The sequence below is a fragment of the Leucopleurus acutus genome (genome assembly GCF_964270905.1).
Source record: "Leucopleurus acutus genome assembly, chromosome: 11".
In the NCBI taxonomy this organism is placed as follows: Eukaryota; Metazoa; Chordata; class Mammalia; order Artiodactyla; family Delphinidae; genus Leucopleurus; species Leucopleurus acutus.
Genome location: NC_139152.1, coordinates 58,129,397 through 58,155,336, shown reverse-complemented (window position 1 = coordinate 58,155,336; position 25,940 = coordinate 58,129,397). Strand labels below are relative to the sequence as shown.

Genomic DNA, 25,940 nt, shown 5'->3' with positions numbered 1-25,940 from the left:
TCCTAGTGTGTGGAAACCTTTCCTCCTTCACGGATCCCTCCCACTGGTGCAGGTCCCGTCCCTATGCTTTTGTCTGGGTATTTTCTTTTGCCCTACCCAGGTATGTGGGGAGTTTCTTGCCTTTTGGGAGGTCTGAGGTCTTCTGCCAGCGTTCAGTAGGTGTTCTGTAGGAGTTGTTCCACATGTAGATGTATTTTTGATGTATCTGTGGGGATGAAGTTGGTTTCCATGTCTTGCTCCTCCGCCATCTTGAAGGTCCCTCCTGATACCTTAGTTTTAATCACAGTGTACATTTTGCATTCAACTTTCCACTTATGAATCATCTTAGCAGAGTCTTCTCCATGAATGTTATATCACAAGCATTTTCTCCATCACTGTCTTCAAAATGATTTCTTTAAATATGTATAGATTGCTATATAATTTGTTTATTCTTTTACTTCGGGCATGTAGTTGTATATAATTCAGTAATAAATAACATTGTGCCGTAGCTTCTTTTTTCTTCTCTTGAATTGTATCTTTCAGAAACTAAAGAGTTGAAATTCTACAAACTGGAGTGGTGAGATGCTTTTCTTCTGTGTTGAGGAAGGTGAGAAATAGACTGACTATATACTTTTGGGTCACTCAATTTATCCTAGAATCCCAGCTGACTAGAAGAACCAGTGTGAAGCACAAAACCAAACTCAACATTTTATTACCCAATGCATGATACAAAGATGTTATCCTCTTCATTTTATTAAAAATAAAAAAGAAAGTAGAGGGAAAGTTTTCTATGTATACACATTCATAGGATTATATATACACAGAAAAAGAAACATTGAAACTATTGACAGGGTTTTAAAATATATTTTTTGAAGTATAAATTATACTTAAGTTATCGCATATTTTTTTTAGCCTACTGAATTCTAAAATGTGAGATCATCACCAACCACATGACCACAACCTCTTGTAATACAGAAAGAATTCTTTTCGCACCATTTTTGATAGATCCATCATCGGTTAGTGTTCTTTCCCTTGCCAACCATAGACTTTTCTTCTCGTAAAAGTGAGTATGGACTTACTGGAAGAAACGTCTGTGCCATTTTAACTCTCTTGCTTTGATTCTCCAAAGGGTTATGGCTGGGGAGCTGGGGGTTGATATTCCTGCTGGGAGCTCCCGTGTGGCTCTCATGGCAATGTCTCTAACGAAGGACAAGTAGGATCTAATGAAGAGCAGGATACAGTAAAGCAGTTAAGTCGAGTCTTGCATGCTTCCTCTGGATTTCAGTTATTCTGGGCAGTCTGGTAGATTCTGAATTACCAGCAGCTGCTCACTTGCTCACTTTCTTATCTGCCACAGCTGCCAGCAGCTGTTCTCTCTTTCTTACCCCATATCCAGATGCAAACAGCTGTTCTCTCTTTCTTTACAATTGTCAAGCAGTGGCTCATTTTGCCCCAAACACATGGACACCTGCAGCAATAGGAATTTTATTTTGCAGTTGTGGTGAAATACTGGACAGCTTCAGGAAGGTTTAATGGAGGGAGGGAAAGAGGGAATGAGAGGTGGTTAGATGTAGAAGAAGCCTGTGTTGGCAAGCTGGAAGGTAGACAGGACACTTCCAGTTGTTTTTCAGGGGTGAATAAGTCAGTGGTAACAGATACCCATACTTCTTCCTTGGAAAGCAGGGCATCATCACTAAGCACCTAGGAAGAAATTATGATGGTGCTTTAAGGGTTTAGTCTTCATTCATTAAAAAAAAAATATTTATGGACATTTACTACATGGCAAGCACTATTCTAGACACACAGTAGGTGCTAAATAAATGAGTATGCTTTTTATAAATGAGCATATATACACATACATACACACATTTCTCAGTCTAGTCTCGTGTTAATGATATCAAAAGCTAACATTTTAAATGAATTTTCGCTGTGGAATTCAGCCTCTCCCGCTCCCAACACTGGGACTGGGGACTTGGTCCTTGACCAAGAAACATTCCTAGTTCTCATGTTTCTCTCGTTTAGAGAGGGAAGGTGGAACGATAGAAGAAGGAAATTCACATTTATTGAGTGTTTACTATATTCCCAGTACTGTGCATTGTCCTTTTACGTAGATTATTTCATTCCGTCTTCATCAGAAACTTAGGAAATCAGCATCACTATTCCCATCCAGCTGATGAGGAAACTGAAGTTGGAGGCATGAAGCTGCTTACCTAAGGCCACACAGCCAGGGAATGTCAGAAATAGATAGGACTGAACACAGACTCTCCCACTCCCAAGCACAAGCTCATTTCATCACAGCCTACTTCCTTACATGCTTTTTCTTTCTGCTATTCAGAGAATATTAATGTTAGTATTAGAGAATACTAGTGGTAATTGGGTTTAATACCGAGATTGTAGAAGTCGATGTATAATTGGCCCAAAGCCTTTATCCTCAATTGGAAACTGGTCCAAACTTCACTTAACCATTTTAAGCTGTGGGGCACTGTCATCAAGGGTGAAATAAAAGATGAGATACCGAGGGCGCCTAGATAAAGTTGTTATCACAAAAATCATCTCTGCACCCCAGGCTGTTCTCTGTTAACAGTGCGTTTTGAAAGAGTATTTGGTCAAATATGGGAGGACTCAGTACCCTCATTTCACACCCTAAATCCATCCATTAGTGTCCAAACAATGTTAATGATTATCCTCTGGGATACTGAGTGGGAAAGAACTGGCTGAGGCTCTAAAGAAACTTCCTATGGTTTAGGGATCCATTAGGAAAAACTCCTTATTCTTGTAAAAATTTCCTGAACTTTCAGGGCCAGGTTTCCGTGGCCAGCCAAGAGTCGGCCTCAGTTAGGATGCTGCCAAATGGAGCAGCAGCAACTCATTTGGCTTTTGGAAGACAAAGAAATGAAAAACAACTGATATCTGTATACTTGAAATTATGAGCTGTTTCTCTAACAAAGAGACCAAACACTTTCGGCTTGTTTTACAGTAAACATACACATTGAACAATCTGGTTGGTTAGCAGCTGGCTGTGCATATGTAGGGCATATGTGAACACATATGGATGCATAAAACTCACATATGTTCACTTAAAAGGACACTGTCAAGTCATTTTATGACTTTTTTTTTTTGTTCTCTGGGCTCCATTGTTTATAAAATCTCCTTAGAAGCTTAAAAATACAATTTCTTTCCCTACTGATTTTTGTTCTTTTCTTTTTTTAAAACACGTATTTTGAATGACACTTAAATAAATGGGGCTGGTTCTATTTAATAACAAATCCTACTTAAGCATATACAGTAATACATCATCCAATCAGAAAAGAAGCACTAAGAGGGAGACGATCCCTTATGGAAAAAAAATAATCATCTTTGGCCCTGAGAGAATTGAATTCAATTCTCTCATTCCAGAATTGAACAGTACTCACAAGATTATTTCCTGGTACCCCAGGGCTTTTAGTTAGTGTTAGACATTACATATAGATACTGGTGACTATGATAAATGCTATTTTTCTATTTTCTAAAATATTTTAGCAGTATTTTTTAGCATCTTCACTAAGCAAAGATCCTTTTAAAATATTCTTGCTTTGGGCAGAAGCTGTGAATAATCAAATCAGAATGGCCCAAACACCTGGCAAGATGCTCAAAATCACAACCAGTGAGGAAAGCAAAAAGTAAAATAATGATGAGTTATCCCTTTACATCCATCAGGCTGGCAAAAAGCGAAAAGCAAAATCATAACGTTGCTAGCGGAGATGTGAAGAAAAGGGCACTTTCATATGTTGCTGGTGGAAATGGGAAATTTTTAAACAGCTTTTTTTGGGAAATAAATCTGGCAACATATTTTTTAAAACTAAAATACATACTTAGCCTTCCATCCAGCATTCCCCTCTTGGGAATCTAACTCATAGGGACCAAAGCACTAGTACATAAGATATAGGCCCAGGATTTCTACAGCAGCATTATTTATCGTAGCAAAACAAACAAACAAAAAAAGTGAAACCATGTGAATACCCTTCAGTAAGGGACTGTTGTTGAAAAAATTAAGGTATGCCTATACCATGGAATATTACGTAGACTCACAAAAAAGTGAATTGGAGCAATACTAGTTGCTTAGAAGAATTACCACCAGATATTGCTGAGGGAGAAAAGCAAGATGTATAGACGAGTATATCACAAGCCCATTTTATAAATCACTGATCAAAAAGTTTTATAGGTATACGTTTAATCTGTCTATAATTTGTCGAGACACACATTTGTATAAGGTCCTATGGTGATGGAAATGGATATGGATGGACACACACTAGGTTAAGATGGGTTTTCTGGAAGGGGGTGGGAGGAATTGCAGTGGTGACGTGTGAGAAAGATAAAGGAAGAGGCTGATATAAGAAAATTAGGTATGAAAGTTATGGTCACATTTATGCAAAAGTATATGTATAATGCATGCAAAAGAATTTTTGAAATAATAAGAGATCATTATCAAAATAAAATATACTATCTTCCAGTTTTCAGGATCTCCATAGATTAAGATAAAGGAGGATGTAAATGTTCTGGAAGAAGTGAAATAATCATGAAAAAATATTTGACCTTGAAGATTGGCTGAAGACCATTATGAGTCTAACGTTTCCAGTGTTAAGATCAAGAGCAGCGAGTTGCATTCAATCATTTCAAGGTACTGGTGCCACCAAGTGGTGTCTGAAGCAATTGTTGGTGCTGTTTGATTACCCTACCAGTGAAAGAAACCCTTGGCTTACCTATGCCGTGCATAGTAACAAGAGGTCTATGGAGGGCTTCAATTCTCCTCGGGATGAAGCACACACCTATGACCCTGGTACTGACATGAACAGAAAGTATGAAAATGGATAGGGAGCAAAGGCTTTTGCTCTAGAATCTGAGCTCCTATTGGTTTTTCCTATTGGCAGGTGCTCTGCTATGCCCGACCTTCACCTGTCAAGACCCTTGAGTGGTGTTCAATAAGTTATAACTACTTGGGATAGTTTACAACCTGTCTGACTTCTTTAGCTGCCCTATCTCTTTATATAGGTTTTCTCTTTTTATTGCCACCATCCTAGCTTGGCCTTTCATTATTTCTTTCCTAGCCATAAGAATGTCTTCATGGGCTTTCCTATCCTCAGTCTGTCTGTGCTCCAATCCAGCCATAACCCACTTTTATACTAAGCTTCCTGAAGTCTTGGTCGTTTATTAGCAGTAATCAAAAGCCTTCAGTTATTTATCCCTGTCCACGAACAAACTCTGACCTCAGCACACAAGCTTTCAATAGGGTGACCGTATGTCTCTGTTTGCCTGGGATGGTCCCAGGTTACTACTGCTATCCCAGAGTACTTGTTGTGACTTTATTCACTTCCAAAAGTGCTCTGGTTTGGATAACATATTATATGGATGCCCTAGCTTTTGACCACTTGGTTCTCCTGCCTCTAATACATACAATAACTAAACTAACAGAAGAATGTATAAAGTTCCTGGTGGATGGAGGAATTGGGTACAGGAAGAGAGTATATCTTTCTCCTCAAATATTCAAAAACTAAATATAAATTACTTGGGATTTATTACCCTATCTAAAATTTGTTTTCTTCTGCCATTTAAATGATAAGTGAGGTTTTTTTGTTCTAACTCTAGTAAGAAAATCTACCTTTGTATTTTTTTATGTAGCTCTTTTTGTTTCTAACAGATGAGTATAGTCCTATCTGGGACCTGATGAATATCACATTCATAATTTGTTACTCAATGTGAGAAATCTTCAGCTAAGTAATAATATAGAAATTTAAAGAACTCTGATGAGGTAGAAACACTTATACTATGAGCTCCTTCAGCAAAATATCATATCTTTTTTCATCCAGCAATTAGTACAGTGCTTGTATATAAACGCTGTCAAGCAGAAATTAGAGCATTCTCTGCCAGGTTATAGAAATGAAATTTGAGTACTGTATTCTGGTTTAAATATTTTTTTCTTCCAGTTTTATTGAGATATAATTGACATACAGCCCTGTATAAGTTTAAGGAGTACAGCATAATGATTTGGCTTACGTACATCATGAAATGATTATCACAATAAGTTTAGTGAACATCCATCATCTCATATAGATACAAAATTTAAAAAATAGAAAAGACTTTTTTCTTGTAATGAGAACTCTTACGATTTACTCTTTTGACAACTTTCATATATAACATAGAGCAGTGTTAATTATATTTATCATATCATACGTTACCTCCCTAGTACTTATTTATCTTATAACTGGAAGTTTGCACATTTGACTTCCTTCATTCAATCCCCCCTCCCCCTACTCCCCACCTCTCATGACCACAAATCTGATCTCTTTTTCTATGAGTTTGTTTGCTTGTTTTTGAAGTATAACTGGCTTACAACACCATTAGTTCCTGTTACACTACATAGTGATTTGATAATTGTATACATTTCAAACTGATCACCACAATAAGTTTAGTTATGATATGTCACTATACCAATATATCTTTGACTATATTTCCTACACTGTACATTTCATACCCATGACTCATTTATAGCAACTGGAAGTTTGTACATCTTAAACTCCCTGTTTGAGTTGATCCTATTGCGGACTCTCCATGCTTCCTGGACCTGGATGTCTGTTTCCCTTCCCAGGTTAGGAAAGTTTTCAGCTATTATGTCTTCAAGTGTGTTCTCTGCCCCTTTCTCTTGCTCTTCTCCTTCTAGGACCCCTGTAATGCAAATGTTAGTATGCCTGATGTTGTCCCAGAGGTCTCTTAAACTGTCCTCATTTCTTTTTTTTTCTTCTGTCTTCTTTCTGTTCAGCTTCAGTGATTTCCACTACTCTGTCTTCCAGCTTGCTGATCTGTTCCTCTGTATCATGTAATCTACTGTTGATACCTTCGAATGTATTTTTCATTTTAGTTATTGTATTACTTCATCTCTGTTTGTTTCTTCTTTATATTTTCTAACTCTTTGTTAAAAAATTCTAACTTCTCACTCTGTTCGTCCAATCTTCTCCTGATTTCTTTGCACATCTTTATGATCGTTACCTTGAGCTCTTTGTTGGGTAGACTGCATGTCTCCTCTTTACTTAGTTCTTCTTCTGGGGTTTTATCTCGTTGCTTCTCTTTGAACACGTTCCTTTGTCATCTCATTTTTATTTCTATGTACTTGGTAGGTTGGTTACATTTCCTGACCTTGGAGAAGTGGCCTTTTGTAGGAGACATCCTGTGTGTCTCAGCAGCACACTCCCCTCTGGTCACCAGTTATATGCTCTAGGGGTGCCCCCTATGTGGGCTGAGCGTGCCCTTCTGTTGTGGCAGGCTGACTACTGTGGGTGGTCTGGCAGGTGTGGCTGGCCCTGGACTGGTTGGTTGCCAGCCTGTGCCTTGTATGGAGGCTGTTGGCCTCTGGCTGGCAGGGCTGGGTCATGAGATGCCTGGCTATGGAGCCCAGGGTGGAAATGGGGTGATCCCAGGGCTAATGCTGGCCCACTAGTAGGTGGAGCCTGGTTTTGGGGTGGGTGGTTACAGGGCTGAGGTTCCTGGATCTAGTGTTGGCCTGCTAGTGGGTGGGGCCAGTTCCTGACGCAGCTAGCTGCAGGATCCGGGGTGTCCCAAAGCTGGTGCTGGCCCACTGGTGAAGGGGGCTGGATCTGGGCGTGGCTGGCTGAGGGGTCCAAGTGTTAGCCTGCTGGTGAGTGGGCTGGGTGCGGACATGGCAGGCTGCAGGGCTGTGGTGGTCCTGGGACTGGTAGCTGCCTACTGGTGGGCAGAATTGGGTCCTGGGGTCTCTAGCTGTAGGACCTGGGGGTCCCAAGGCTGGTGTGCACTGGCTGGTGGGTGGGGCCGTGGCCCAGGGTGTCCTGGGGCTGTTGCTTGCTCACTGGTGGTTGAGGCTGGGTCCTGGGGTTAGGGCCAGCTCACTGGTATTTGTTACAGTTTCCAGAGTAGACTCTCGTGTTCCAGAAGAGCAGTGTGGATCATCTCCATCTTTATACCTCCACGGGCTTCCCTCTGCCTATGGGCAAAGTCCAAACCCTTTGGCAGAGCATGCGAGACTCTTGTGTGTCTCTTTTTGCCTGTGAAATATCCGTCCTCAGCTTTCCTGGGAGCCGTACAACTCCAGGAAATGCCTGGATCCAGTGCCTGCAGGCTTGCAGGGCTGTTATTCAAGAAGCCCTCTGCTCCCCTGGCCAAGTTAGACCAATTCTCTCCTGAACGTTTTCAATTTTGAATACAGAGAAGGAAGGATTGAAAGTAGTTGGAAGCGATTTGTTTCAGGTACATATTGTAGATTCTGTTGCTGACACGTATTCTAGAGTAAGGCACGCTAAGAAAATTGACCATTTGCTCCTGTTACCTGAATTCCCTTAGTTGTCCTGGATTCTTTCAAAGACCTGCTTATTCAATGTTTTCTTTGCTTCTGTATGTTATCCGCAACTTTTCAATAAATTGTCTTCTCCTTTTCCCTGTTTTCTTTGGCTTAAGTTGACAAAACTTTGTTTGTCCTGACTAGATGAAACTGCTAAGCAAACAGAGCTGACACAAAATTCTTTGGTAATCTGACCCAGAGGTAGTTTGCCAGATGCCATCTTCTGACTTAGGTTCCTAAAATGGTTCATGTTTTCTCATAAAACATAAAAGACTCAGAAAAGTCTTTCTTATCTGCCGAGTGAATTCCTATTCCCTCAATGCTGGGATCAGGCACCCCTTTGGTAAGGCTTCCCTGGCGCCTTTCCACACACAGTTATAGGCTCTTCCTTCCCTGATACTTGTGCATCCTGTGTGTACATAGCAAGATTAGGAGTCAGCTTTTATTACCTGTCCAAAGCCATGCTAAGCATTTTTAATTCATTAACTAATTTACTTCTTCCTACTGTCTAATAAAGGTAAGTATGGTTATTAACATTCCATATTATGCATGATGAAACAGGGGCAGAAAGGTTAAGTAACACCCTACAGCCCAGCTAGTAAGCGGCGCAGCTAGGATCTTAACCTAGCCGGTCAGACTGTGAACCACTGTGTTCTACTGCCTCTCAGAGGTTCTTTATGATGGTCTTTTAAAATGTGTTCCCAAGCTTATCTCCACCTCCAGGCTGAGAGTCTGTTGAGGGCAAGGATTTTTGCTTTGTTCAACTTTGTAATTCCAGGTCACAGCGTGTGCGTAGCACATCAAAAGAGTCAGTAAATGAGAGAATGAACCAATGAATAAATTCCCCTTCTGATGCATGCAATTACTTTATTTCCTCATTCTAAGATACGTGTTTTAAAAACTTTCTGAAATTAGAAAATATCTTACAAATGATATATATATATTTAATAGGGTGCCTCTCTGCCCTTCACCATCTTGGAAAACAATATTAAAGCGGTACATCCCACAGTCCATGGAGTCAGGGAAACATGAGGATCATTTTGGTGATCCAAAACGATCCAGTGCCGATAGCATTTGGTTTGTTACCGGCAAACCATAGCAATTGAGCTCCTTCTTACTGGCGTCTCCCTTCTGAAGCCTCATCTCTATCTGTCTGTCTCACTCTTAACTGAATTGGGTTGTTCCTATTCATTTCAGAGAAGCCCATGAATTTTCCCCCCAAAAACCAGGGCTGTGACCATAGTTGGACAATTGTTTGTTACCATGGTGAATTAATATGACCTTGAAAGGGGCCAAGACAGGTTCAGATATTAGAGAAAATCAGTTTGGAAACAGTTTTAATCTGGGACAGGGCCTGGGCCTTTGTTGGTAAGGAGTCAAGCGCATAAAAAAGGGGACATGCTTTGATTACCTTCTGTACCTGACGCAAGGTGTGATCGCAGAATGTTTCAGTGACATTGCTTTGTTTTCTCTCTTTTCATCACAGTTTGCCTGCCCTTGCATATGGGCTCCTTTTTAAAAAACTGAAGTACAGTTGATTTATAATATTATCATATGAGCCGCTTTTGAAGAGTATACTCAGGAAGGCCAATCATTTTTCTCTTCCCCCTGTTCTAGGTCTGAATAACAGGATCAGTGTGGTTTTCTTCGCGTGCCTATTCCTTTCCTCTTAATCATGACCTATATATTAGAATGACAACTACATATTTTAGGTGCTGTTGCTTAAATGTCTCTTAGATTTGCTCCGATTTTTTTTCGGTCCCAGAGAAATAGCCTCTAAATTGCTGACCTTGTTCACTGCTCCTGCTGCCCTCTCTAGTCCTTCCTCTCTTCTAGTTTTGACTAGTTACTATAGTAAAACCAATCCAATCTACTCAGTCACTTGTTTAAAATACGTGTACTGCTTCTCCGTTACTTTCCAAATGGAGACCCTTGTACGTAAGGGGATATTCACAACCTGGTTTCTGTTGGGATTTTATGGAGAGACTCTATACCATATTTTTTCAGTGTTACGATGTCATGGGTATCAAGTTGCCCTACCAATTTAATGTAACATTTTCAAGGAGAAACAATAGACAAACAAACAAAAAGAACAGGCTTTTCTTGGTTTTGTTTTCAAACAAGTATATTAAAATGCATGGTGAGACCTTAGTAGCTAGTACTTGGTTAGTAATTTTCCAAAATTGAATTCTTTCAGGTCAGCTGGAGGCCTCTTTTAATTGTTGTGAGTGAATGCCTAACCAGAGATCTGCAGAGGTGACTTTTTTTTTCCTCAGAGACTTTGATCGTTATTTGCAGGAGAGAAAATGAAGCAGATCTTCCTCATTCTGTGCAAAACATTTAATTGGTTTACCTCAGTTATATAAGTGTGAGAAAGTATGAATCATTTTCCTGATGGAAGGGTATAACTAGCTCTTTTATATTTCGACCTATTTAAACCAAAATCCAGGAAAGCTTCCTAGGAGGTGGTGTTGGGCACGGTGCTGTCTACTTATGTGGTGAAGGAAGGCCCAGTGCTCTGGGAAGTGGCCGTACAGGTCACCAGAAAGCAAGCGTCTGATGTAGGACAGCTGGGACCTCGGCTCCAGCTGCGACCACAGGGCAGAGGAGGGCGAAGGGTCCTTTACCAGTGGGACCTTAGAGTGCTGCTCTTGCAGTCCCAGAGCCTTATATCCAAAGAAGCCTAACTCCAGAGGGTTCTATAATTAGGAAACCAATAAGCCTCTTGACCCCAGAACATTTGTTTTCATATTGTACTTTTTATTAGTCATCTGGAAAAAAGAGATATTTTAAGGCTTGAGTACTGATTTGAGTCACACATACTATAAAGCTCCTCATCTCCACCTCTCCCCATCCCTGAAAAACCAAAGTGACAGCTTCTTTAAAGACTTAGCCTGTTGCTGTTATTTCACATCAGCTGGAGTTTATACTCCCAGCATATGTCTATCATCGTAAGTTAGGATTAGGTTGTAAGAACTATTTCAGTTTCTTCTTGGCCCATAGCTACCTCTTGCCTTAAATACAGTATTCATAGAAAGTACATTTAAGTGCAGCTTAAAGTGCAGCTTTAAGTGCAGCTTCCAAGTTCAGGGATTCCTTTAATGGGCTGCATCTCATGTGACATAGCAAAGATGGTGCAACCTCCACTAAAAAGCCAAGTTGAAAGGTGATAGAGCTGCAGACCTAACCAAAGACACACATCTATAATGGGACCAGAACTACAGAAAAAATCCCAGTGGATTGAATTGTGTTTCTCTCCCTTCAGATTTTAGGAGAAAGAGGCAAATAGCCATAGCATAACTTTACAAAGAGATTTATTTAAAAATTTTAAAACAAGCAAATAATTTTGAAGCTATATCTTATATGTGTCTCTCATCACCTAGAAGGAAGGTAACAAGAAAGAAACAGTGCCTGGCACATTACGGTACTCAGTAATGATTTTGTAAATGAATAAAGCTTGCTCTCTTTATACATTTAGCTGACTCCCTGTACCTTCTCAGTCTTTTAGCTTCACTATTTTTTTCCATATGTACTTATCTTTAATGTCCAGAATGTTAATGTTAATCATAATGGCTAATACTTACAAACTTACATAGAATTACTGTTATTAAGCTCTCTCTCCATATATATATACATATATACATATGTGTGTATATGTGTGTGTGTATGTGTGTGTATATCTCCACGCAATAACCCTAATAGCCTAAGAATTAGGTATTATTCTTCTTCTAACCTTAAAGACATGGGACTGAGGCATAGAAAGGGTTAAAAAAACTTGCAAAGTCACAATAAGTGACAAGATTCAAATCTAAACTGAGTCACTGCTAGGTCCTCAGTTACCAAAAAATCCCCTAAATCTGTTCCTCCAGGCCTGCTTACTTGAAGTGGGAAAGTGAATCCAGGTCTCAGTGACTGGGGACCGGAGATTGTTGTATAACCTCAGTTTACCAGGAACCCAATGATTCTGCCCTGGATTCTGGCTTTGCAGGGTTTTAAATTGAGACTAGCATAATCTGGTCTCTTCAGAAAAGTTGACACTGATTGGAAGCCTGCTCTGTGTCTGGTGCTGTCCTGAGCCCTCTTCTAGACAGCATGTCATGGTATTCCCACAACAAACCTACATGGGTAAGAATTCCTACCCATGTTTCACACATGAGGACTGAGTCTTGGGAAGTAGACCACACTTTCCTGAGGTCACACTGCTGTGAGATGGCTGAGCTGGAACTCAAATCTGGAACCATCCAACTCTAGAGTTTATTTCATCTCTGTTGTTACCCCCTATTTTTTAGGCATTTCCAATCAATCTGCCTTTCCAACACTGTTAGTGGCAGTATGGTAATTAATGTATATTTTAATGAGCTGAATGTTCCACAGAGGATTTCTTGAGCTTTGTTCCTACCACAAAGTATTAGTGAAGCAAATGGTAGGAAATCTTGTCAAATTCAAATTGGGATTATTCCTTTTATGTATTTTTCTTGCGCATGGTTGATTAACCATTACAACCGTTACATTAGTATTGAATAACCAATGTGTTCTGGTTACAAATGTGAGAAAAAATATATAAGCAAAAGGATCTGGTAGGCAGTCAGCTCAGTGTATCATTACACTGCAGATTTCATTATGGGGTATTTTGAATGAAAATGGATACTTCTGAAATTCCCAATTAACTTTGTTACTAGGCTACAGTTGACCTTTTAGTTTAATGTTAGCTATTATTAACACAGGAAGAATGCTCAATCATATTTCTGTGTTTATAAGCATTGCAAAGGTAAAGGTTCTGGTTTCCAACTTTGAATTGAGGGGGAATGCAATAAATGCTATGGAATGAATGGCAAGAATCCACTTAGCCTGAGTTACGAAACTGACAGTTTGGGTGCTTCCTCCTTGTTAACCTTTTTTCTCCTCCTTGAATGCCTGATCCGCCCCCCCCGCCAGCCCCGTTTGCTCCAAGCTCTGAGTGAAATAATCTGATCAACACGAACATTGGTGACATAACGAGTTATTTTTTTGAGAAGTATTTGCAATTTCCAAAGGGAGTTAGACTGAGTGTACATGTAGAATTTTTCTATCCACAAGGGGCAGGGGACCTTTAAGACCTGTTAAACCAGTTTGGGAGCGGGTGACTACTGAGGTACTAGATAAGCTCTGTTAGCTGGGAGAACGCTGCGTTTCATGTGCAGACATCAATGTGGCATTGCCTGTGTCGTGTGCGGGCTCCCGCCTTTATCTTTCCTTTCATCTCACGGTGACTCTGTGGCAAGGGCAGCATCAGCGATCAGAGATCCTGCCAGCTGGCTTCAGACTACTGCTTGCCTTTGTCTCAGTGCCACATGTGAGATGTTTGGTTTTGGTTTTTTTCCCTCCCTCAGTGTATTCACTTTGTGCAGTGTCCCTGATCCACGGACACAACTACCATACCTTGCCAAGGGTTATCGGTGCTGAGAACATTTAATGATCTCACAATGTAACCCAAACAGACATCTCAACAGAGTCCAGATGAAAAACCTCTATAACTTCCTAACATTTTTCTAGAGATTGGCAAACTAAGGCCCTTGAGACAAATTCTGGAGAACTCTTACTTTTGTACACTGAAGAGCTAAGAATGTTTTTTACATTTTTAAACAGTTGGAAAAGAAAAGAAAAGGAGAATAATATTTTGTGATATGTGAAAATTATATGAAATTTAAATGTCAGTGACCATAAAGTTTCGCTGGAACAGAGCCACACTCTTCATGTGTATATAGTCTGTGGCTGCTTTTGTACAATAATGGTAGGGTTGAGTAGCTTTGACAAAGGCCTGCAAAGCTTAAAATATTTATGATCTGGCTTTTACAGGGAAAGTCTGCCGAATCCTGATTTAGTCAGTCATCTGGCATCTACCAGGAGAGCTGCCTGGAAATCATTGTGAAGCAGGTCCGTGCCATTTTCCCCTTATAGGCATTTGTTTTCCCTGGAAGTTCTGCCAGCTTGATTAATTGCATCAGTGGATATTAACACTGGACAAGGAAGCTCATATTTGCCTGTGCTGCTGAGCTGTCTAGGTTGCCTAGTAATGGTTGTGTGTTACCAGTTGCCTGGGATTAATGAAGTAGAAATAGAAGGAGCTATAACTGCAAGTTAACATTATTAGTTTTACAATGTAATTTTTCTGTTCTGTATATATTTCAGTAACTGAGTTTAAAAACCATTATGGTTACACAGCAAAGCAAGACAAAGATAGTTCCTATTCATTTGGAAAACATGAACAAATGAAGGCCCAGAGAATTTTGACAACCTTTCTAATATCATACAGCTACTGAATGGGAAAACCAGGTCTAGAAACCAGGTATCTGACACCTCACTGCATTATGCTGCTTCTCATTAATGGAACTGCCGTATGTACGACACTGTGTAGAATACGCTTATAGATTTCAGACTGAGGTTCCTATTTTTACTCATTTCCCTGGAAAAGCAATGTACGGGCACTTAACTAATTAAATTAGGCCTAATCTCTTCACTTTCTTCATTAGTAGGTAATTAAAAGATTCTTGGGGGAATTTTTTTCCAACTATTTCACTTGAGAGGATGAGACTGTTATTAGATGAAGCTTGGAACTAATACTGAATGCATCTATGGCCTCTAGATTCTCATCCCCAATCAGTGTATCACAGATGCATACACTTCTGTTCTACACAGATTTTAAAATTTTTTTCTAGAGACAAGACCCTCTTAAAATATAGGATGTGTTTATGTGCTGATATACCTGTGATCCAGGGTGCTATGTACATATACTTTGCTACCGGTGGTTGTAGCAATGTGAGTTAAGAGTCAATGGCTTTTGACACTGTACTTCTTGCACTGGTAGGTTTTTATAACTATAAACAGACCTCCTGGAGATGCTGAGTCTCTACTCTTTTGAATATTTTGCCCCAATAAAGAAGCATGTTTGCAAAGTTGCATCCTAGGGATTTCAGAGGAACAATGCTAAGCTTCTGACCTTAGCTAGTATTTCTTTATATATGGAAATTCACAAGCAAAAAAAGAGGACCGTATGTGTGAAATTAGAAAGAATTAAAAGATTAATGGTATACGTTCAAAATGTGTGTAAATTTAGCGTCAGCATTTCCTTTAATTGATTTTCAGGATTCGGTCTTGGCAGTTCTGCTTTTTTTTTTTTTTTTTTTTTTTTTTGGTACGCGAGCCTCTCACTGCTGCGGCCTCTCCCGTTGCGGAGCACAGGCTCCGGACGCACAGGCTCAGCGGCCGTGGCTCACGGGCCCAGCCGCTCCGCGGCATGTGGGATCTTCCCAGACCGGGGCATGAACTCGTGTCCCTTGCATTGGCAGGGCAGACTCTCAACCACTGCGCCACCAGGGAAGCCCGGCAGTTCTGCTTTATTGATGGTGATTCTATGTGTAATTTATGGAGGAGCATCTGATTAGTTTATTAAAGCAAAGTGTATTTATGTTCATCTTAACAGCTAAAATGTTTTCTTTAATTTGTTCTTTGAGTTTTGTCTATATGTCTTTGTTTTTTTGCATTAGTTTGTTGAATCCTAACCAATTTGAAACATAGTATAGTGAAGTAAGATTATTCAAATAATGGTGGAGCGGGGCGGAGTGGGCGGGGCGGGGCCGCGCAGGAGGAGGGCGCGTGGTGGCGCTTTACGGGTTCCAGCCTGAAGGGTGCGGGCTCATTGGCCAAATGATGTCACAATAGATAACGTGAGTAAGATACGTCATTATATTTCATATACTGAAGCCAGCAGAGCAACTGGATACTTCCTGTCTCAGCACCGACTCCTGTCCCAGGGTAACTGATTTATGCTAATGATAATACAGCTATTATGTTGATTAGTTATGCCAAAAAAAAAGGACCATGGTAAACCGTTATAAAAAATTCTCAATTGATGACTAATAAGAACCTGCTGTATAAAAAAAAAGATAAAATTCAAAAAATAAAAATTCTCCCTCCTTCCTTCTTTCCTTCCTTCCTTCCTTCCTCCCTTCCTTCCTTTTTAATTGTTAAAGCTTGTTTGTTCTCCCTATAAAAAATACACTCATGTTGTTCATCTACTCATACTCACCTGGGAGAAACAACAATTAACTTTGAACGTGGAGACAGGTGGCTGGGCAGACAGCACAAATCTGGTTAATCAAGTCTAGTCTGGAAACAAAACAAAAAGGAATACTCAGTAGTATTAATGCGAGAGAAGAGACCTGCATTGCAGCTGTTCTCACTAAGCTCATTGAAGATATTTTAAATGAAACAAACTGTTTGCTTTGATGAAACTGTAGCATATGATGTAGTTTGAAAAGAGAGAAGAGTACAAATCTCTGAAAGTCACACAAGTGATGAGATTTTTAATTTTGAGTGTTTTCCTTGGGTGTGACAGCCTCATATTTGGGATGTTTTGCATAATTATGAATGTGGAACTGTTTTGTATTTTAAAGCCGATTCTGGGTTTAGCTGGCATCGGTGTGCAAATTTATTTATTTTCTAACAAGGTAAGCTTGGATAGTTTCTAGAATCTTCCTTGTGGAAAAAAAAATGTCTGTTAAAGTAGGCAGAGCTTTCTGAAGATGGTGTGCATAGCATGTACAAACATACTCTATTTTTTGATGTCCTTAGTGTATCTGGGTTTGGAGTATACAGCAAGATAACCTTAGAAGGAAAATATAATTTTATATGATTTTTAAAAGAATTGAATTATCCTTTTCTAACTCCTGAGAGGGTGACTTATTAAATTTGCTCTGTACTATGCCAGTCCTCTGTCTGCTCCAACTGAAATAAACAAACAAGGGCTCTTTCAACAGCCAAAGAATAAGATGTGAGGAAAGTAAAAACCATGATTAAACAGTTCAGGTAGTGGAAATTTCTCACAAAACTTTTTTTTTGGAAAAGGAGGTCCCAAGGACAGTTTACATATTGATTCTACTTCAAAAAATCTCAAGGTCAGGATAATTTTGTGAGGCAAATTTTCCATAGAAAGCAGAGTGTTGTTTCCTCGTTCTTTGGGAGAAAAGGTTGTCCTTTGAATATTGCAAGACAGAGAAACTCATGATTAGCCCTACTGCTTTAGCAGGAAAGAAATGAAGTTGTTCAGGGAAATGCCTTTGTCTTTTAAAAGGACCAGGCATATCTGTGTGCAGCGTCCACTTGGGATTGTTGAACCTTGTGTTGTACAATGTGAGACTTATGAAGGAGTAATTGTTGGATGATCTTATATTTATGCACAATGAGCATCCTTGTTCTGTTCCTTTATCATAAAGAATAATGAGCTGAGTTTAACCTATCAACTCTTGCATTTAAATTATGTGGGAATTAGGATGCACTTTGTGTGTCTCCATATAATAGTATGCATATATAATTACCTAAATTGAAGCCATTGAGTGTCTTTAAAAAATTAATGAGAAATATTTACCTATCACCTTTGGGCCACATCCATAACAGCAACAGATAAGGGGAATTCAGCTCTACACACTGTTATGTTCCCAGCTATAGTATTCAGAGCTGGTTTTATTGCTGCACTTTCTCCCAAACTCTTAGTCAGTTCTGAGCTGTTTAAAGCAGGGCATGTCACTTAGCCAATCTGAATCCCAATTTTTTCCATAAAACATGGATAATCATGTATAACTCGTGTTACTGCTAAATTTGATAAAGTAACATAGAGCTCTGGCATATAAGCACATGTACACACACATACGTAGTCATCTCCAAACTCTGAAGAATTCAGGAAGAGTGCTTGTAATGGGAGGGGGGTCTATATAAGCTTTGTAGTGGATGTCAGCTCTATTAGAGACTTGCATCAAAGGTGCTGTGGAGCAAAAAGGAGAAATGGTCTTTTCCACGGACTGTTGTTTAGGGTTAAGCCCTCATTCTTTCGCCCTTACACCTTGGGAGCGAGAAAGGCAGTAGCACTTGCTATTCTAGGACTCTGGAGGGTGACACGCCTGGGTTGGAATCATAGCTCAGTCACTTCTAATTCCTTAAAGTGAGGCTAATATGTATCATACTTCTGCTCTAGGGTGGCTGTTAGGAGAATAAAAGAAGTTAATGAAATGTAAAATGCTGACACGAATATACCAAACATAGACAGTGTCTGACACACTGTAAATTCTCTATTAATGATAGTCATTTGTATTTGAAATGCAACTAGGAATGACATTTGACAAAGTGCATTAATATGGGAAAACTGAAATGAAACTTTAACACCGTCTAAGAGGATGGAGGTAATTGATTACATATTGCTCCAGGGCTATGATTTGGAAGATGTGATCTTAGAGGACAACTGTTGGTGGCATGACAGATTACATGGCTCTAGAAGTGCATAGAAAATGTAATTTGGTGAACCTGTTGTTGAACTGCTGTCCCTACGTTAAGTGTAGACTTAAGCTGGTAGCCACCACAAGATACCGCTGCTGCCTGTCTCTTTGAGAGATGCAAAAAGGAAAAGATTTCTTTTAATTATAAGAAAATACGAAAGCCTTCTTTGCTATGCTATCGGCATAGTTTCTCAGGAAGCAGGTGCCTATCAGTAAGTAAAAGAGGTGTGTGTGTGTGTGTGTGTGTGTTTGTGTGTGTGTGTGTGTGTGTGTGTGTGTGTGTGTGTTGGGCTTCCCTGGTGGCCCAGTGGTTGAGAGTCTGCCTGCCGATGCAGGGGACACGGGTTCGTGCTCCGGTCCGGGAGGATCCCACATGCCGCGGAGTGGCTGGGCCCGTGAGCCATGGCCGCTGAGCCTGCGCGTCCGGAGCCTCTGTGCTCCGCAACGGACGAGGCCACAAAAAAAAAGAGGGGTGTGTGTGTGTGTGTGTGTGTGTGTGTGTGTGTGTGTGTGTGTGTGTGTGTGTGTGTGTGTGTGTGTGTGTGTGTGTGTGTACATGAACACAAGCCCACATTTACTGTTGCAGAAGTGGCTTGAAAAGGCCAGGGATCACTGAGTGCATTGACTTAACAACATAAAAACAAAAATAGTGGAGACTGATTTTGGAAAGGAGGAAGAGTATCTCAAATGTCTAGTGAAGATTCAAATTCCATAGTTCATTGAGTTTTGAGAATTTGTCGTTAGAATGTTGTGTTTTTATTTCTCCTCCCTGCCAAGATCACTTCATTTCTGTCTGTAATCACATACACTTCCCCCCACCTCAAATTTCCGAAGAGGTTTCTCCTCTTCTTTGCAAAGTTGTGCATTCTAAGTCAGTTCTCCCCACCCCCATCAAGGGGAGGACCCTGGTCCTGTACAGTTTCCTCTGTCATCTATATTTGTAACTTCTTTAGATGTTCTGACTCTGACATTGCAACTCGTATAATGCTCAAGCATCTCATTTTTTTAAAAACCTTCTCGTGTCTTTCTTTACCTGCCTACCTATCTCTTACCTTTTCTCCCCCACCAAATTCATCCAAAACTCACGTGTGCTTATCTCAACATCCTCAACTCCCACTCACTTTTTTAAAAATTCAGTTTACATTTTTACCAAAATGTAAAATTTGATTAAAATTTCAGCTTAAGAGGTCAGATAGTTTTCCAAAACTTGTAACAAAACCCCTAGTTTTGCCTCTCTGGCAGCCCATAGGCAATACACTTTTATTTCCTTTATGCTTTACTCTTTATATCTCTATGTAACATACTACTCCTTGATTTTTCCATTGTAGGCAATATCTACTGACCACTTCTATTCTATGAAAGATGAGGATTCTTCTATTGCTAACACCATCCTTCACACATACGTTTCCCAGAGCTCCCTTTCCTATGTAGTTAAATACTAATTTTGTTGTCACGTGACTATGACTTTTAAATGTCATTCATAGGTGAATCACATGATTATGTTTCCTTTCCTGCACACCTCTTTGTATTTCCTGGAGTTAACAATTCTTCTTTCCCTCATTTGCTTAGTTTTTCTATGAACTGATTCAATCCCTCAATTGTCTAAATTTGCTCTCATGTTCAAACACACCAGGGATTCTATCAATTTCACCTTTTGCAGACTTCTTTGCTGAACCTTCTGATCTGCTTCAGTTTAGATTGGTTGTTACCAATGCCTGCCCTTTTGTAATCTTTCTTCATCACTCAGGATTTCCTCTGCCTCACCCTTGAGGTGGATTCCCTGTTTCCATACCCTCATTTTGGTAGGGTATTCACGATAACTTCTGCAGAAAGGGTACATAGGGGAAGTGTGTAAATATTTTGGTTCCCTGCATGTCTAAAAATGTGTGTAGTCTTATCACACTTAATTAGTAGTGTGTTTCCATGTAGAATTGAGAGCCAGAAATCACTTTCCATCAGAATTTTGAAAACATTCTGCCATTGTTCCTGTGTTGCTAAGAAATCCAAAGCCATTCTAATTCCTGATCTCTTGTATGTGACTTAATTTTGCTTATTTATTTAGTTTTACTAAAGAATAGTTGATTTACAATATTAGTTTCAGGTATACAGCACAGCGTTTCAATATTTTTATAGATTATACTCCATTTAAAGTTATTATAAAATATTGGCTATACTCCCTGTGCTGTACATTATATCCTGTATCTTATTTATTTTATATATAGTAGTTTGTACCTCTTAATCCCCTAACCCTATATTGCCCCTCTCCACTTCCCTCTCCCCACTGGTAACCACTAGTTTTTCTCTATATCTGTGAGTCTGTTTCTGTTTTGTTATATTCATTTGTTTGTTTTATTTTTTAGATTCTACATATAAGTGAAAACATATAGTATTTGTCTTTCTCTGTTATTTTACTAAACATAATACCCTCCAGGTCCATCCATGTTGTTGTAAATGGCAAAATTTTGTTCTTTTTTATGGCTGAGTAATATTTCATTATATACATTTTATATACATATGTATTATTATATATATATATATATATGTATATCTCACATCTTCTTTATCTGTTCATCTGTTGATGGACGCTTAGGTTGCTACCATATCTTGGATGTTGCAAATAATGCTGCTATGAACATTGGGGGTGCATATATCTTTTCAAATTAGTGTTTTTGTTTTCTTCAGATATACTAAGGAGTGGAATTGCTGGATCATGGTTCTATTTCTAGTTTTTTGAGTGCGACAGGAGCTACACCAATTTACATTCCCACCAAGGGTACTACGGTTCCCTTTTCTCCACCTTCTTGCCACCATTTGTTATTTGTGGTCTTTTTGACAATAGCCATTCTGACAGGTGGGAGGTGATATCTCATTGTGGTTTTGGTTTCCATTTCCCTGATGACTAGCAAAGTTGTGCATCTTTTCATGTGTATGTTAGCTGTCTGTATGTCTTCTTTGGAAAAATGCCTATTCAGGGCTTTTGCTCAGTTTTAATTTGGGTTGTTTGTTTTTTGGATATTGAGTCATATGAGCTGTTTATATATTTTGGATATTAACCCCTTGTCAGTCATATCAGTTGCAAATATTTTCTCCCATTTAGTAGGTTATCTTTTTGTTTTATCAATGGTTTCCAAAGCGCTTTAAGTTTAATTAGGTCCCATTTGTTTACTTTTTGTTTTTGTTTTCTTTGCCTTAGGAGAGAGATCCAAAAAAATATTGCTAAGTCTTATGTCAAAGAATGCACTGCCTTACATGTAGTTCTTTAATCCATTTTGAGTTTATTTTTATATATGGTGTGAGAAAATGTTCTAATCTCCTTCTTGTACACATAGCTGTCCAGTTTTCCCAGCACCACTTATTAAAGAGACTTTTTTCCCCGTTGTATATTTTTACCTCCTTTGTCATAATTGATTGCAAGTGCGTGGGTTTATTTCTGGGCTCTCTATTCTATTCCATTGATCCAAGTGTATATTTTGTGCCAGTAGCATACTGTTTCGAATACTGTAGCTTTATCATATTGTCTGAAGTCAGGGAGTGTGATACTCCAGTTTTTTTTTTTTTTCTCAAGATTGCTTTGGCAATTTGAAGTCTTTTGTGGTTCCATATAAATTTTAGGATTATTTGTTCTTGTTCTGTGAAAAAAGTCATGGGTATTTTGATAGGAATTGCATTAAGTCTGTAGATTGTTTTGGATAGTATGGACTTTTTAACAATATTAATTCTTCCAGTCCAAGAACACAGGATATCTTTCCATTTCTTTGTATCATCTTCAGTTTCCTTCATCAATGTCTTATAGTTTTCAAAGTATAGGTCTCTCATCTCTTTGATTAAGTTTATTCCTAGGTGTTTTATTATTTTTGATGTGATTTTAAATGAAATTGTTTTCTTGCTTTCTCTTTCTGATAGTTTATTATAATTGTGTAGAAAAGCAACAGATTTCTGTATGTTAATCTGATATCCAATAATTTTATGGAGTTCTTTTATCAGTTCTAATAATTTTTGTGTGGAGATTCTAGGGTTTCCTATATATAGTATCATGTCATCTGTATATAGTGACAGTTTTACCTCTTCTCTTCCAATTTGGATGCCTTTCATTTCTTTTTCTTGTCTGGTTGCTGTGACTAGAACTTCCAATACTATGGTAAATAGAAGTGGCAAGAGTGGGCATCCTTGTCTTATTCTTTGATTTTAGAGGAAAAGCTTTTAGCTTTTCACCTCTGAGTATGATGGTAGCTGTGGGTTTGTCATAAGTTGCCTTTATTATGTTGAGATATGTTCCCTCTCTACCAACTTTGATGAGAGTTTTTATCATGAATAAATGTTGAAGTTTGTCAAATAGTTTTTCTGCATCTGTTGAGGTTATCATGTAATTTTTATCCTTTGTTTTGTTAATGTGGTGTATCACATTGATTGATTTGCTAATATTGAACCGTCCTTGCATCCCTGGACTAAATCCCACTTGATCATGGTGTATGATCCTTTTTGTATATTGCTGAATTTGGTTTGCTAATATTTTGTTGAGGATTTTTGCATCTATATTCATCAGCGATATTGGCCTGTAATTTTCTTTTTTTGTAGTTTCTCTGGTTTTGATATTAGGGTAATGGTGGCTTCATAGAATGAATCTGAGAGTGTTCCCTTCTCTTCAGTTTTTGGAATAGTTTGAGAAGGATAGGTGTTAGCTCTTCTTTATATGTTTGGTAGAATTTCCCTGTGAAGATGTCTGGTCCTGGGCTTTTGTTTGTTGGGAGTTTTTTGATTACTGATTCAATTTCAATACTAGAGATCAGTCTGTTCAGATTATGTATTTCTTCCTGATTTAGTTTTGGAATATTGTACGTTTCTAGGAATCTATCCATTTCTTCTAGGTTGTCCAATTTTATTGGCTTAGTATGCTTTTATGATTTTTTGTATCTCTATGATATCAGTTGTAATTTCTCCTCTTTCATTTCTTGTTTTGTTTATTTGGGCCAAAGGTTTATCAATTTTGTTTACCCCTTCAAAAAACCAGGTCTTAGTTTCACTGATCTTGTCTATTGTTTGTTTGCTTTTTTGGCCTCTGTTTTATTTATTTCTGCTCTGATCTTTATCATTTCCTTCCTTCTGCTGACTTTGGGCTTTGTTCTTCTTTTTCTAATTCCTTTACATAGTAGGTTAGATTGTTTATTTGATATTTTTCTTCTTTCTTGAATTAGGCCTGTATTGCTCTAAACTCCCCTCTTAGAGATGTTTTTGCTATGTCCCATAGATTTTGGAAAGTTGTGTTTTTATTTTCATTTGTTTCAAGTTATTTACAGTCTTTCTCTTTGATGTATTCATTGATCCATTGGTTTTTATGATAGCATTTAGTTTATTCTCCATGTTTTTGTGTTTTTTCCGTTTTTCTTCCTGTAATTGATTTCTAGTTTCATAGTTTTGTGGTTAGAAAAAATGCTTGATCCTCTTAAATTTGTTGAGACTTACTGTGTGGGCTAGAATGTGATCTATCCTGGAGAACATTCCATGTTCACTTAAAAAGAATGTGTATTCTGTTTAATTTTGGATGGAATGTCCTGTAGCTATCTATTAAGTCAAACAGGTCTAATATGTCATTTAACACCACTGGTTTTTTTTTAATTTATTTTCTGTCTGGATGATCTGTCCATTGATACAAGTGGGATTTAAAAATCCCCTACTACTGTTTTATTTTTGTTAATTTCTCCCTTTATGTCTATTAATATTTGCTTTATATATTTAAGTGCTCCTATATTAGGTGCATATATGTTAGGAATGTAATATCCTCTTCTTGTATTGATGCTGTTATCATTATATAATACCCTTCTTTGTCTATTGTTATAGACTGTTTTAAAGTCTGCTTTGTCTGATATGAGTATTGCCACCCCAGCTTTGTTTTCATTTCTATTTGCATGGAATACCTTTTTCCATCCTCTTACCTTTAGTCTGTGTGTGTCTTTAATGTTATATCTTACATCTTCATGTCTATCCCTTAACTGTTTTTGTAGTTATAGTTGATATTATGATTTTTGTCTTTTGAACTTCATACTAGCTTATTTAAATGGTTGATCCATAGCCTTTACCATATATTTGCCTTTACCAGGGGGATTTTTCCCCTTCCTAAAAGTTCTTATTTCTTGTTGCAGCCTTTTCTTTTTCACTTAAAGAGGACCCTTAGACACTTCATGTAAGGTCAGTTTAGAATCAGTGAACTCTTTTAGTTTTTGCTTGTCTGAGTAGCTCTTTATCCCTCCTTCAATTCTGAATGATAACCTTGCTGGGTAGAGTATCCTATGTAGTAGGTTTTTCACTTTCAGCACATTAAATATATTGTGGCACTCCCTTCTGGCCTGCAGAGTTTCCGCAGAAAGAATCAGCTTAGAGCCTTATAGGGGTTCTCTTGTATGTAATTTTTTGTCTTCCTCTTGCTGCCTTTAAAATTCTCTCTTTAACTTTTGCCTTTTTAATTATGATATGTCTCGGTGTGGGTCTCTTTGGGTTCATCTTGTTTGAGACCCTCTCTGCTTCCTGTACCTGGAAATCTGTTTCCTTCTTCAGCTTTGGGAAGTTTTCTACCATGATTTCATCAAATACTCTTTTCTCTCTTTCTTCTTCTTCTGGGACACCTATAATGTGAATGTTAGTACACTTGATGTTGTTGCAGAGGTCCCTTAAATTATCCTCATGTTTTAAAATTTGTTTTTCTTTTTGCTGTTCTGATTGGGTGATTTCCATTATTTTATCTTCCAGATCACTTATGTATTCTTCTGTATCACCCAGTCTACTGTTAATTCCTTATAGTATATTTTTCATTTCAGTTCTGCTCTGACTGGTTCTTTTTTATATTTTCTGGATCTGTGTTAAAGTTCTCACTGTGTTCATCTATTCTTCTCCAAGTTCAATTAGCATTCTTATTACTATTGCTTTGAACTCTTTATCTGGTAAATTATTCCTTTCTTTCATTAGGGCTTTTTTCCAGTTTTTTTTTTTTTCCTGGTTCTTTCACTTGAAGCATAATCCTCTATCTTCTCATTTTGTTTAACTTTCTCTGTCTCTATGCTTCTCATTTTGTTTAACTTTCTCTGTCTCAATGAAATTAGGTAAAACAGTTACCTATCCCAGTTTGAAGGTGTGTCCTTGTGTGGGAGCATCCCTATGTAGTCTGTGTGTGCCCACTGGCTTTGGTTGGAGATATGGATCTGAAGTGAGAAATGTCACATCTTCCTCAGGGATGTGCTGGCAGCCAACACTTTGGTGGGAGTAAGGCTGAAAATGGAGGGACTGGAGCCAGAGCCAGGTGTGAGCCGAGACTTCTCCTGTGC

At 38.6% G+C, this 25,940-nt stretch overlaps 1 protein-coding gene across 4 annotated transcripts in view; it reads left to right on the top strand.

Moving 5' to 3' along the window:
- The window catches only part of LOC309969064 (uncharacterized protein), a 189,772-nt gene that overhangs the window by 141,528 nt on the left and 22,304 nt on the right, over window positions 1–25,940 (top strand). For 3 of the 4 annotated variants that reach the window (XR_014326606.1, XR_014326607.1, XR_014326608.1), the window contains 2 exons: window positions 523–586; window positions 4,470–4,636. Coding sequence is in view for 1 of the 4 variants with exons in the window: in XM_082850605.1 (XP_082706731.1) it covers window positions 523–537 (15 nt within the window). In the remaining 3 variants the exon portion in view is untranslated. Of the gene's footprint in view, window positions 1–522; window positions 587–4,469; window positions 4,640–25,940 lie in introns of those variants that run through there. The other variant, XM_082850605.1, reaches the window with a different exon arrangement.